General features: G+C 36.2%; 1 protein-coding gene across 4 annotated transcripts in view; it reads left to right on the top strand.

Moving 5' to 3' along the window:
* LOC143343592 (ras-specific guanine nucleotide-releasing factor 1) overlaps positions 1 to 12,630 on the top strand; it is a 74,085-nt gene extending 61,455 nt beyond the window's left edge. For 3 of the 4 annotated variants that reach the window (XM_076768636.1, XM_076768634.1, XM_076768633.1), the window contains 13 exons: positions 163 to 548; positions 619 to 719; positions 1,164 to 1,274; positions 1,668 to 1,883; positions 3,775 to 3,954; positions 4,368 to 4,690; positions 5,013 to 5,140; positions 6,096 to 6,116; positions 8,723 to 9,101; positions 9,864 to 9,961; positions 10,091 to 10,373; positions 10,767 to 10,964; positions 12,010 to 12,630. In XM_076768636.1, the coding sequence (XP_076624751.1) occupies positions 163 to 548; positions 619 to 719; positions 1,164 to 1,274; positions 1,668 to 1,883; positions 3,775 to 3,954; positions 4,368 to 4,690; positions 5,013 to 5,140; positions 6,096 to 6,116; positions 8,723 to 9,101; positions 9,864 to 9,961; positions 10,091 to 10,373; positions 10,767 to 10,964; positions 12,010 to 12,228 (2,643 nt within the window). In that variant the 3' untranslated portion in view covers positions 12,229 to 12,630. The remainder of the gene's footprint in view (positions 1 to 162; positions 549 to 618; positions 720 to 1,163; positions 1,275 to 1,667; positions 1,884 to 3,774; positions 3,955 to 4,367; positions 4,691 to 5,012; positions 5,141 to 6,095; positions 6,117 to 8,722; positions 9,102 to 9,863; positions 9,962 to 10,090; positions 10,374 to 10,766; positions 10,965 to 12,009) is intronic. The other variant, XM_076768635.1, reaches the window with a different exon arrangement.
* Positions 12,631 to 14,488: the final 1,858 nt, after the last annotated feature.

Here is a 14,488-nt window from a genome sequence, read left to right as displayed (position 1 = left end):
TCTCGCTGAAATTTTGCACAGATCTTTTTTTCCACTGTCACAATCTGGGTGGGAGGGGTTCGAAAAGTAGTTGAAAAATAAGGACCACCCTACTGTGGGTGCATCGTGTCTGTCACGTGTTAGCAATGAACGTAAATCTCACGAAAACTGTGATCGATGTAGGAAAAGGCTGCCTGGATCAGTGACATCAGCCAATGTATGGATAACGTATACGCCAACGATTACTTGCACTGTGGCTCGTTGTCGGACACCAGTTCCGTCACAATGCCACAGTCCATGAAGAACGATCCGAAGCTGTTCAAGGACGACGTCGACATTAAATTCAGCGGTACCTTGAACTCTTGCAAGGTCCCACACATTCGATCAGCCACGCCTGAACGTTTGCTTCAACGTTTGACCGATCTACGATTCCTCAGCATCGACTTCCTCAACACGTTTCTACTGACGTATCGAGTGTTCACCGACGGCGTGACGGTCCTCGAAGCACTGAAGAACGTATATTACGAGGCTGAGCCACCGGATGCTGAGACGTCCACCGGTTCACTCGAGCAAGCATAATTACTCAAAATTATTTCGAACGTTTCAACGTACGTGTCGAAAGTATAATTTCATTTTCAGGTCTTTGGACGTACTGGGTAGCAACGCGGCGGAAACACAGTCGCATAACGCGAGATACAGCAGTTCGCCGCGAAGAATAAGCGGTGCCAGTTCCGTTTCCGGTATAATATATTTAAAAAGTCTTACAGAGTATTTATGCACCAAACTTCTTTCATCGAGAGCATGTTTCACGTTCAAATTGTTTCTGTTCGATTTGTAATGATATTTATATTTAAATAGAGTCATTTCACTTGGAAATAATAATTTCTTGACAAATTTTGGAGCATTGCCAAAGTTATTGTTCTAGACATTCTAAAAGTATTTGTATTATTTTTAAAAAGTATTATGAAAAAGTTGTAAATAGGAAGGGGAGGGGAATGGTTCCCAAAAGGGATCAAATAGAAATTGTTATTGTATATTTTATTTTGTCAGTCTTGAGACGGCTGTAAAATTCACAGTACCTACTTTGAAATAGTGTTCGTTGTAAAATATTGATGTACCCCAAATGTTACATTGTGGTGATATTAATAAAATTATTAATCATTAATATTCTGGTACACATATAGGTTACGGATCCGAAATAAGCGACTGCCGCGATGTAAAAAGTTCCTGTGATTTCACTGCAGGTGGATATACACTCAACCCAAAGGGTTATTGGCGAATTGGATCTAAAAAGAGTGCGTTTCTCTTCATTATTTATAATGCTAAAGTCCACGAAATATTGGAATATCGTTCTATGAATTTTACAAACGAGTCAACAGCAATTGCAATCGAAAATAATTTTTCATTATCGATTTAAGAAAAAGTAACTGACTAATAAAACAAATATACATTGAATTCATGGTGACCCTGATATCCCTGAAAATATAAGGGTTCTATTAAATGTATATTTTACCTGAGAACAATCTCTCCCAAAATTAATAAATAACCAGTTATTTTAGATGACATTTACTATTGGCTCTTATTATACAGAATGTTCGATTTTAATCTATTAAATATTATATTATTAAAGAACACTCTCTGCATATAGAATGTATATATTATTTTAGACGATCGTTGATTTGTTTCAGCGGACGAGGAAAAGCAACCACGCGTGATAGCGGAAGCTCCGCCAATTATAAAACGCAGCCCGACTGTACAGTCGTCGATCGCGTCTGTTGGGTCTCCAGCTACGCCACGGAAGATCAGTATTCAAGTGGATTCGAACACCAAGGAAGAGGATGACGGGTTTCATCTGACTATACCAAAAGTCATTACTGTTTCGTCGAGCTCTGAAACGCTTACGGGTAAGAAAATAGCCTGACCAGGTGTACCAGAAGAGAGAAAAATTCAATAAGTACAGTTGCGGACAAAATTAAGTGGACAGGTAGGGGTACAGTATTTCTAAAAGTGGTCAAAACGACCAGTCTTTCTTTTTCTCTTTTACGAGGTAACGTACTTCTAATTTTTTCATTATATGTATAGAAAGTTGTGTTTTGATGTTTATTCGTAAGATATCCTTCTCTTGTATGTTATAAAGTTTTTTAATTTTCATCGGATAGAAGATAAAACGCCCTTGAAAACGAAGTTTATTCCAAGTAGTCAGTTCTAGTGAAAATAATTGTTTATGAAAAAGTGCTGGCTAGTAATTACGTAAACATCCTGTATTTAAATTCATCTTCAATTAAATGAACAATTTATGGTCCAGTTTTATCGTACACTGGTCGTACGATCAGTAGGAATTGCTAAAACTTCTTTGAGTATGTAACGTCAAAGTAAATTTCAAAATAAACATAGAAGATAGCAAAAATTATAGTAGGTGATATGGTAATTGGATAGAGGATGAAATGCCCTTTAAAATGAGCGTTTGTAAGAGTCGATAGCTTTATTAGTTCCGGAGATATAGCGATTTTAGTTTCAAGTCGATGCGGTGGCTAGTTTCGGAGATAGGGTTTGTTTACGTTTTTGAAGCGCTCGCGCGAGTTCATTCATCCCCCGCGCGCGTAGATAGTAGCGCGTAGTAAATTCTTGGAAATACTACGCCGGAACTAGGTCACGCGAGTCACGTACGCGAGGTAGGTCAGCCCCACGCACGTGCGACAAGGAGGTCCGACTCCGCTAGACGAAGACAGAGATAGTCGAATTAAGAAAAATTACCATTTACATAAATTACGATATCTCCGAAACGGAAAGTCGGATCAACAAAAACAAAAAACCATTTTAAAGGGGAGGCTTTGCCGCTTCTAACAATACCTTAATAATTAATAAAACATTAATAGTTTCGGAACTGCAAGCGTCTAAACTTTTACTATTTTTAATACGCGTTCATAGCCTTTTCTGAGACGGGAAGCGCGAGACAGCGGAATTTAAAAAATTACCTTTCACATAAATTACGATATCTCCGAAACGGAAAGTCGGATCGACAAAAACAAAAAACCATTTTAAAGGGGAGGCTTTACCGCTTCTAACAATGCCTTAATAATTAATAAAACATTAATAGTTTCGGAACTGCAAGCGCCTAAACTTTTACTATTTTTAATACGCGTTCATAGCCTTTTCTGAGACGGGAAGCGCGAGGCAGCGGAATTTAAAAAATTACCTTTCACATAAATTACGATATCTCGAAAACGAAAAGTCGGATCGACAAAAACCAAAAGCCATTTTAAAGGGGAGGCTTTGCCGCTTCTAACAATGCCTTAATAATTAATAAAACATTAATAGTTTCGGAACTGCAAGCGTCTAACCTTTTACTATTTTTAATACGCGTTGTCAGACTGTTCTTAGCCACTGGCAACCGTAGATACTCTCTTTTTATCTTTGCTATATGTATATTTCCTATTTACATCGGAAGTTAACCAGAATTTGCTATCAAATTTTGTCCAGTTTTTTACAAAAAGTATAAATCATTCAACCGGTCAGTTGACTAAATATTTTTCTCAGAAAACAAACAATAAGAATAGAAGTGAATATTGTAAAATTCATTGTACATATACTGTAAGAAAAGTCGTGAAGTTAAATGGCGCTAAAATAATATTGTGTGTTAGAAATTCTAATCGAAATTTTATAAACTATCATTTCACCAGTTACTGTAGGTTTAGTGTTAATTCTGACCGCAACTGTAGTTACAGCTCCAAGGCAAAAGTAACCTGGTATCACTGTACCTAGTGTAAACCGTATAAACGCTATTCACGATTTCAGATAATACAGTAATAAGTGCTCCTTCCTCTCCGAGCAACTTAAGCTCTCTCACGCTAGTAGGATCGACAGGATCTGGATCAGGTTCAGGATCTGATCGAAGCCCTCAAGATGGTGGCACGTATTCCCGCGGAGTTTCCGAGGAGACTGTCACGCCTGTGGCATCGGAAACCTCGAAAGACGGTGAACTCATATTATTAATACCAATAATAGTTTTACGATTTTTATTCTCCCATATAGAAACGATATAATATCATACAAATTTATATAGATACAATAGAAAACAATAGAAGACAACAATAGAAAATTGATGTATAACTTATATTTTTAACTTACTTCAAGGAATAGTATTAATATAACTTATATTTTCTACTTACTTCAAAGAATATTATTATTATTATTGTACTAAGAATATTACTCTTATTGTACTAGCTAATTAATATATAAAGAATTCTCATTTCGACCATCTTTCATAAACATGTATTTTTTACAGTGGAATCGACAAAGTTATTCACAATAATATATTAACAAAGTTTACATGATATCAATTAAAATGAATGGTATAATTTGAGAAAATTGTCGTACAATATTTTCAGACGTTCAGTTTACCTACGACGAGTCGGATCCTGAGACGCCAAAATTATCGAAGGAAGACAGCCCGCCGAAAATGCCATCAACGCCGCTGAAGAAGGTTCCTGAAACGACGGAAAGGGAGGCAGAATTCAGCAAGCAATGGAAAGAGAAGGAGAAGAAAGCCGTGGCCGAGAGCAGCGACGTCGCTGCGTCGACCGCGCAACCCCAATCTCCGTTCAAAAACCAACAAAAACAACAAATTCCGCATTATGCCGAGCACAGAGCATCGATCGTTTCCGCCCCCGCGGCTACCGCAAGGAGAAGTTCGTTTTCTACCATAACTGGAGTATGTAAATCGAAGCACTTTTACATATAAATTTTTGTAACATATTATTTTGTACGCTGACCCTGGGAGAAGAGTGATTCTGGACGCCGAAACGAGAATCAAGAATAACGAAACAGACGATAGAACTGTAGAGTTTCATTTAAGAAAGCAACGATGATGTTTAAATCACAAAAAAAATATTACAGAAGTTTCCCTTTCGTGTTCTTCCCCATTCTAAAAAAATAAATATGCTTGAGACGTTCGAGACGACACCCTGCGTGCAGAAAATGGCAGCAACGTTTTCTCGCGTTTCGTTCTTAAACGTACCGTTCTCCTTTTGCAGAATTATTGGGCCAGCAGACGATCGATCCACGAAACCGAAATGTCATCGAAGCAAGGGAACTTCCAGCACGACCAAGTTATCAGCAAAGTCGGAGTAGTGATAACCAGTTTTCGACAAAGTCAACGAAGGTTCGTTCGAGCATTCCTGACGTGTTTAAGTGTTTACATCAGTATGTTGTTGTACTCGTCACGAGAAGTGCGCATGTCGATCGATTCGAGGTTTTTATTTTGTCTGGCGATTACGTACGATGTCTGGTAAAAGAGAAAGGAAAATTTTATAGTCACGTGTTTGTATTCGCTAAAACTGAAAACAGTGAGATACAATATTTCGAGGACAATGGGATGTACACGATAAGCTGAACCGATGGAGCAATGTTACGATAACATAACGATTGGCATTCTTTATCGAACGCTTTACCTCGAATATTCTTTAAGATTATCGATTTGTATAGGCGTTTGTATCTTTCGATGAGAAAAAAAAAAAAGAAGAAATTATCTCTATTTCGTTTCTCGGTATCGCTATTGGATGTTTATTGCAATAAAGGTATTTTTCACTTTCTTACGCATGAGTGCTTTGTCTCGGTGACTTACGTGTTTTCTTCCGCCTATGATCTTCCTTTTTGTTCGTAAACAGAAATTATTGGTATCTTTATTGTACAAAATACTGTATGCATAAGAATTGAGAATTTTATTTCTACATCAGTCTGTCTTTCTCATTCTTACGCTCCATTTCTATGTAAAATATTCGGATGTATATAGAAACCATTTAATTAACAAATAGTCGGGGTCGTAACAAACTTCAAAGTATTTTTTTATTGAAATTTTTCATTGAAATTCTATTGGAATTTATATTTGTGTGGTTAACGAAATGAATTTTTCCAGGGATTCGTATAATTCTTTGCAATCCTGTGTAATACTCCATTTAATAACTTTTTTTTTTTATTTGCAAACCAAGTGCTTCGGGTGTATTTGTCAAGTACGATGCATCACAAATAAATTCATCGAATTAATTTCGTTACTCAAGATACTATTTTCGTTGTTTTAATGCAATTATATTTGATATGACGTTTTGTGTCATTCATAGCGTTGGACCTGAACCCATCTGGTAAGTGTCATCCTTTCTGCTTCTGGAAAAAAAAAATGGTGTTTCCACTTCTGCGTGCCGCATGACGAGCTGTGTATCACAAATTCACTTGTACGCTATTTTCTTTATTAACTGTTTACGCCCACTGAACGCGCACCGCCAGAATTGCAATTAATATTCATTGAATTCTACACTGTTTCTTTTTGGTACGTATATAATTGATTTTTGTCACTTGAAGGAGCCAGAAATGTACTGCTGACGTGGGGAACTCCTTTTAACGAGCCTCTGCACAATGATAGTGCTTGAAACACTAAAGTCACTGACATGCAGTTTTGTGAACATATGGTTAACAATTTTTTAGATATTTAATATTGAAATTTAGGCATTCTTCCCCCCCCCCCCCCCCAAAGTATGGCTGTAATTTACGACTGAGGATGCTGCGTGTGTTCACAAAACACTAACCCAATGACCCGATACTATTTTCAGCCCATACCTCCATTTGGAATTTTTCTCAAAATTATAATCTTTTTCGTTCCTTATGTTCTTTTTAAATCATATAATATTAACTAATTTTGTTTCGATTAATTTTTGTTACTTCTCCTTAATGTATTTACTAAATTAACGAGTAGTGGAGAATGTATGTACATATATAAACGTAATCATACATTTTTTAATCGACTAAAAGTACCAAGTATATATTAACACGAAAGATTAATACATTAACAAAATCTCCACTATTTTAATGCCTAAGAAGTAACTCATTGTGAATAAATATTATTTCTATGACAAGAATAGATTTCCTTTTTTTTTAAATTATTATAAAAACACAATTTACCATTTAAAACTATTTGAAAATTATTCTTATTGAAATAGATATTTCAGAATTGCTATAATAAAAGTTTCATAGAAGTAATTGTTTCCTAAATTAGAGAAAGTTTTACATAATAAATAAAACTTTATATAATACTTATATTATATAAATACTAGTCTTATTTCACAATATAGTATCATATTATACGTAATATCATATGAAGTAATTAATAGTTCCATGACAGATATTATTACTACTCGAATACAAATTTTTATTAGCAAAAACTAGTATTTATTTATTACTGTTACAAAAATTTCCATAATTGTTTCGACCCCAATTTTTGAGTCTTTTCAATTACATTTTCATTGAATTTTGTATTTCTTCAAAATCTTACTAAAACGTTTTTTCGAAGCCTAATAATAAAATTTCTTGATGGTCGATTAATTTCCTGTGTCGTGTCGGAAAATTTTTAAATACACGATATTTATCACATAATTTGACTTCGCTGCAAACTGCACTGCATCAAGATCACGAACGAGCTAAACGAAATAGAAATAGTTTTAACCTACTAGACGCCTTCTGTCACTTGATGTCCGCGTTTAGAATATTCACCACTTATACTTACAGTTTGTATGACAAGCTATCGAATGCATAATTTGGATTGTTGATATTTGTTAGTTTATTAGACGCTCAGATGTACATTAGTTGGGATGTACATTAGTTGCACATTAGATTAGAAGAATCATTCGTAATAGGCTGATTGTCCATTACAATTGTTTTCCTAAAGTTTGAAAAAGTGGATCTTACATCGTATTAAATATTACAAGATTACGTAAATGTGCTGAAAAAAATAATTTGCATATAATAAGAAATATAGAGAGATTTAGTCACAATTATTAATCGATACTATCGATGATACAATTCAATTGTAATTTAATTATTTCTGAAAATTAGAGTAGGAAATGGGAGTTAATAAAAATATTTTCTTTGCATTAATGGAAAATTAATTATATTATTATATTATTAAAACTGTCATAATGGTTGAAGCTACGAATGAAAAAGTTATCAATTTATTCTTTACACATTAATGTACGATTATCCTAACTCACTTTTGACTCGAAAATGTTGAAAGTTTCAGCATATTTCGAATGATTTGTAGATAAAACTAGAATAAATTCTTTCACTATGTATAGAGCAGTTTGTAGATTATATTAAAGAGAATATTGTGCAATTTTTTTAACATAATTATTCACTATTCTCGGGCATACCGACTGTTGTGAAATCAAATAGAAAAAAGAAATAACAGAAACAGAAAAAGTAATAACTTTTTAACAATAATAAGAAAATTGTAGTAGTATTGAAACTTCAAAAAACTAATAGGGTCTCCTCGAAATTCTATTTGTAAAATCAAATAGAAATAGAACAAACTAATAACTTTTTAGCAATAATGAGAAAATTATTGTTTTTCGAAATTCCGTTAACACGGAAGAATGTTATCGAACGTCGTAAAAATTTCAGATTATTAATATTCCATAATTTCCTTGAACCTTACGTGTGCGATGTCAATATGGTAGAACAAAGTCGTTAAATGTTCAAAGGTACCTTAGAAAATGCAAAGGGAACGTTTCGAAAAAATTAAGGGTTTATTCCGTGAATTATTTGTTGGCTGGTGCATTTTCAATGTGTCACACGTTGTTCTTAAAAAGAGTCGCGACGACAAAGGTGCAAATGATAATGCAAAATGATCCCACCCGCGATAAATATTTATGTGAAAAACAGAAGCTAACGAAATTAATGTTCGTTTTTAAATATTTAGGAGCAGCACGTCGAAAGCTGCGACTGCGTTCGCGATCGCGACGTCCGCGTCCAGCAATCCTCCGGACAAAGAGATCAACGGGAATAGTCGCATCGATTCCTGTCGCGATAGAAATAGACGAAAAGAGTCTGGCATGTCCACTGCAGCCACGATGCGAGTACTAAACGTCCTCAGACATTGGATCTCGAAACACGGCCACGATTTTGAGTCCGATCAGAGATTGAAGAACCTGACGATCGAGTTTCTGGAGGACATTGTCTATTGCCCCAAGTTGCTGCCAGCCGAGCACAAAGCTGCTGGCCAGCTGCTTAGGCTGATCACCAAGGAAGAACCAGAGATCAACAAAGTGGATCTGATGAAGCTGTTGGCCCCCCCAACGGTATATATCGCAAAAACAGTTACTTAAATATTATACTGCCCAGGTTACGAGCTTTCTCTTCTTAATTAAGTGAGCCAGGAGGAGTCAGAAGTTAAATTTTTTTAAATGCAACATTAAATTATAGCTCCACTCTTTGTTTACAAGTCGTTTTCTTAGAAACCAACGAAGATATTTAATTTTGTTTTTGGTTATATAAATAATAGTTAATGTAGTTACATAATTGAGACGAGAAAGACTGCACTTCTACTGTTGCGAGGTGAGATGTTGGCAAGCTAAAGAACGCAAGGGGGGAGAGGAACTTGTATGCTCCGCCCAATCCCCTCCACTGTGTAGATTCTTACCCAATAATAACCAAGAACCTGAGGAAGGTATTAGCTTGTGAATGGTGTGTCAACATCTTCTCTTTCAACAGTCCATGACTATGCACGATTAAAGATATAGTTCGATCGAATATTATGACACGAAGGGTATAGCTGAGTAAGGGGGTGAAATGTGCCCTTGAACCGGATTTTTTACATAATTTTCGTACTCGATTGAATACAAAAAATAGGATAATCCGAATTTTCCTTATAACTACCCTTCCGAACAAGGTAGAGGGTTGAAACTTGGCACAGAATGTTTTATTCTGATGCTCTATCGATGGATCCATCGTATGTCAAATTTGGTTCAAGGGAATAGTTAACCCCCTTATTCAGCTACACCCTGTATGTAATGTAAATTTCGAAATGTTTAATATATTCGATGAAACGTCTGTGGTCCCAGGTTCAAAGCAAAGAGAGCATCGAGACACTGTCTGCGCTGGAAATCGCGGAACAGATGACGTATTTGGATCACAAGATCTTCGTATCTATTTCTAGCGAGTAAGTAAATAAAACGATTAAATGTTCAATGATCGAATCGATCGTTCAGAATGTAATTAAATTAAATTTAATTTAAAATAAAAAAAAAAATGTACGAAAGATACTCGAATCGTTGAAATTCTTGCACAGAGAACTTCTTGGTCAAGCATGGATGAAATCCGATAAGGCGAGTCGTGCTCCCCATATAATCCTAATGACGAAAAGATTCAACGAAGTGTCTCAGTTGGTTGTCTCCGAAATCGTTCAGCGTTCGAACTTGTTGGCGAGGGTCGCAGCGATCGAGAAATGGGCAACCGTCGCGGACATCAGCAGAGTTCTGCACAATTACAATGGCGTGTTGCAGATTTGCGCAGCCTTCACGAACAGTAGCGTCTTCAGACTGAAAAAGACTTGGGAAAAGGTTTCGAAAACGGTGAGCAGTAGAAACTATCGATTGAAAATGGTGTTAAGTCTGAAGTTAAACGATTCTTTGTCTACGAACTTGATTTATTATTGAATTTGTCAAAATTGCGACCTATACTGTTGCAAATTGAAAAATGTTCCGTTTAAAAGAAACGTTTCAACTTTCACCGATAACTAGACTGTGGATCTTTATGCAAATGCATACTTTTATTAATAGAATTAATTAAATGGGAGCTTCGTAGAGGGTTGTCTCAACCCTAATAATAATTCGTATTTGATATATTTTTGCATATTAAGCGCATAATAAATGCATACAAGTCTGTAGTCTACCGATAGCATTTATTCGTATAATCGAAAGCTTCAAACACAAAGTACAGAATGTATTTATTTTGTATCTTTACAGACGAAGCAGACTATCGAACGACTCCAAAACATCGTTTCCTCAGACGGTCGGTTCAGAAACTTAAGAGAAGCGTTGCATCGTTGCGATCCACCCTGTATTCCTTATTTAGGACTGTACCTGACCGATTTGTCTTTCATAGAGGAGGGTACACCAACCAAGACCAAGGACGGCCTTTTGAATTTTTCAAAAATGCGAATGGTACGTGACACGTTCGATCGATGTGAAAGCACAGGTATACGAGTAGACCTTACGCCTATGGACTTTCGTGCTCCAATCTGACGATCTCCTACAATAGTAAATGCATTTCATTGAAATTTATCTCTGAAGTAGAGCTCATGGATACCTACAAAAAAGTATTAAACAACATTTTCGTACAGCGCTAAACAAATTTATTAAAAATTAAAAACGAATTTTTAAGAAAAATCAACAGAGAAATTTTTCGACGAAATTAAAAAATTTCAAATGACTCTGAAAAAATTATTTTTAGTTGCAGGGGTCAATTACAATCATTTTTGGTGAATACACATACCCCAAAATTCCTACACGTTTTCGAGAAAAAAATTCCTAACCGAAAATTTAATGTCTGACCATACCATTGATTGATTCCCCTGAAATTTCATGCGTATGTTTAAAACATCATAACTTTTGAACGGATTGGGCGATTTTAATGTTCAAAAAGCCAAACGCCGCGTATTTTAGTGTAGAATATGTAGCAATTATAAAAATATTCGAAAAGTTGCTCCTTAAACCCGTAAAATGATAAAAATCCCCTAAAAATCGTCCAATTTTCAAACGACTGTAGTTCCTACAATAGTGAATATATCTCAACGAAATTTTGGGGGGAAGTAGAGCTCATGGGTACCTACAAAAAAGTACTAAACAATATTTCTGTGAAACATTAAACAAATTCATTAAAAATTAAAAACGAATTTTTAAGAAAAATCGACAAGGAAAAAGGAGAAATTTTTCGACGAAATTAAAAAATTTCAAATCATTCTGAAAAAATTATTTTTAGTTGCAGAGGTCAATTACAATCATTTTTGGTGAATACACATACCCCCAAATTCCTACGCGTTTTCGAGAAAAAAAATTCCTTACCGAAAATATAATTTCTGGCTAGAAATGTTACCCCAAAACTTTAATCTGTACATTACTGTTTTCTCTTTAATGGCAACGAGACTGATGTTTATGATGTTTGTGATGTTGTGTACGTTTAACCAACATCGTTTCTTAAATGTTCCAGATTGCTCACGTGATCCGTGAGATACGGCATTTCCAGCAAACGCCGTACAAGATCGAACTGATACCAAAGGTGACGAACTATCTGCTGGATCCTTCGTTGCTCCTGAACGAGAAGGACCTGTATCGCATATCGCTGGAGATCGAGCCGAGGACGTCCAGGTTAAGTAATTCGACCTTAATTAATCTGCCACCCTCCATGAGCAACACGCCCACGAAATGAAGATAAGCATCGTGAATTACACGTAAATACCCATTGTCCTCGAGCTATTTTTTAGAGTAAGACACCCGACCGCGAGGAGATCCATATTGAATGTTGAATTAGAAATCGTCGCCGAGAGATCGGCGACCGTAGACTTGAACGTGACACGATCTCGATCAAGTCTATGCTTTCCAGATATTAACGCGTGAACGGGGATTAATGTTACGCTAATGTTGTAATCCAGAGCCTAACCTGCAAGTGTATCCAGTTCCTCGAGTTTCTTTCAATACGTAGATGTCAAATGTTATCGCGATTTGCGTAGACGACGAAGAATTGCGTTTTCGACCCCGTCCACTTCTGCTTGTCGTCACAGTAACGTCCACGTTTTCTATGCTTGGACTCGTGAATGTCGATCGGATTCAAAACGGTACGGATTTAGGGGGGTGGGGGGGTGGGGATGGACTGTACTTCCTTCGAGGATCGATTTCGAGGTTTTGACGATTTCTGTTGTAACGCAGGATTGTTTTGAGTACCTGCAACCGAAGAACGTGTACAAACGATACCACGAGATATTCTTATTTATTTTGTTATACTGTACTTATTACTGTTACCGAGAATATATAGTTCGTCGAGAGAGGACGTTAAACGAATGGACGCTGTCGTCGAAGTTGGATGGATTTTCTGATGATTTTCAGTTAACTAAATACGAGCAGTATTACCTACACGACGAGTTCAAATGGAAATTTACATTAAAACTAGCGTGAGGTTGGAAATTGTATTTGACAATCAGTAGAGTAACGACGCAATGCCAGACCTTATTCGTGGACCTTTAGTTACCTCTAAATTCGGCCATTTTTCGTTACGTCGGGATTCGTTGATGATTTGAAGAGATTGCATATCTTTGGTTCATAAATCGTTGTGTGTTCTCGAGAAAGAGTGTATTTCCAATCGTGCTGTCATGTATCTGTGTACAAATTTTATCGGTAACGGGATTAATGTAAAATAATATAGCTTAAGATTGTACAGCTTCGAGTATACTTTCGTTTTTCCGTTTTGGCGTGCAAAGTTGAACTTCACACTGCAAATCTCCATATCGCCGCGAATGTGATCGGGGCGATTCCGAGGAACGTTCGTTCAAAATTTATCTCGGTGACACTTTCGATGTTACTATCTGGTAATTGTATTATCGAAGCCATTGTTGTGCGTATCGACGCGTTAAAAATAAGAGAATTATTTATCAAGCTAAATGGATTATCTACGTTTCGTCGCGTTCCGTTACGAGACCTGTGCGAATCGTCGCACTGAAGCTACAAATTATCACTTTCAATCCGAATTTCTCTATATACGGTGATAAGTTTAATGACGAAGTACTTGCCAAATTAAACTATACTTGCACAATCAAGGATAGGTGATTGTGTACTTTTAAGCAAAAGTCATTCACCGAGGATGTAGAGTAACGTTCCTTACAAATCTTTCCCTTTTTAGATAATACTATAATAAGATTCAATCAGCTAAGATAACGTACTTCCTTCTTTGTAGTTTTTTTTATCTAATCATAGGACCGACAGGTGGGGAATAGTTTATGTTCTTATTTTCTGAATTAAAGTCTTTCGACCGTCTTTATTTACGCAAGTTTTACGTATTCTTATTATTTAACGAAATTAGAGCTTTCCAACGTGCATAATAATTATATTCCATTTACATATTGAATCATAAATTCTGAAATGTTCCCTGTGACTGTTCCATGCGAACGAGAATCCTATCAAATTAATCAACGAGCCACTTTTCGACAATCGATGTAAATCTCGAACTGTAGTCGGATCGAACTCCAACTGGCACCTCCGCCATATTGTTTGGCAGCGCCCTCTATGTTAGGTCACGTGTCCCTTCTGCGCAGTCGCGTTGCATTGGCCGCCAAAGCAACGGTTGGTTGAATTTGGTCCAACTACAGTCGTACTTCTAGTCCGAATTCATCTTCTACAAATAACTGCGACGCAGAAGAACTATTTATAGTAAATAAAACGTGTATTGCTCGTAAATGTTATCGAGAATCGAATTGACTGTAACCTACGTGATCCGTAAACGTACATGAATTTTAATATTGCCGATCTCGTTAGTACGTATGGATGCTTCGTGCAAAAATAAATGTATATTAGACGTACGCTCGGTTCAAACTATTCTAGCCACACTACCATAGCTAAACGTAAGAACTGGTAGAATAGAGGTTATCAATTTTATTCTACTGTTATCAACAGTATGGATAGAATCGTTTGACTCGAGT

This window comes from Colletes latitarsis, chromosome 7, assembly GCF_051014445.1.
Source record: "Colletes latitarsis isolate SP2378_abdomen chromosome 7, iyColLati1, whole genome shotgun sequence".
NCBI lineage: Eukaryota > Metazoa > Arthropoda > Insecta > Hymenoptera > Colletidae > Colletes > Colletes latitarsis.
The sequence above is the reverse complement of the archived record's forward strand: the minus strand, read 5'-3'. Positions and strand labels throughout refer to the sequence as shown.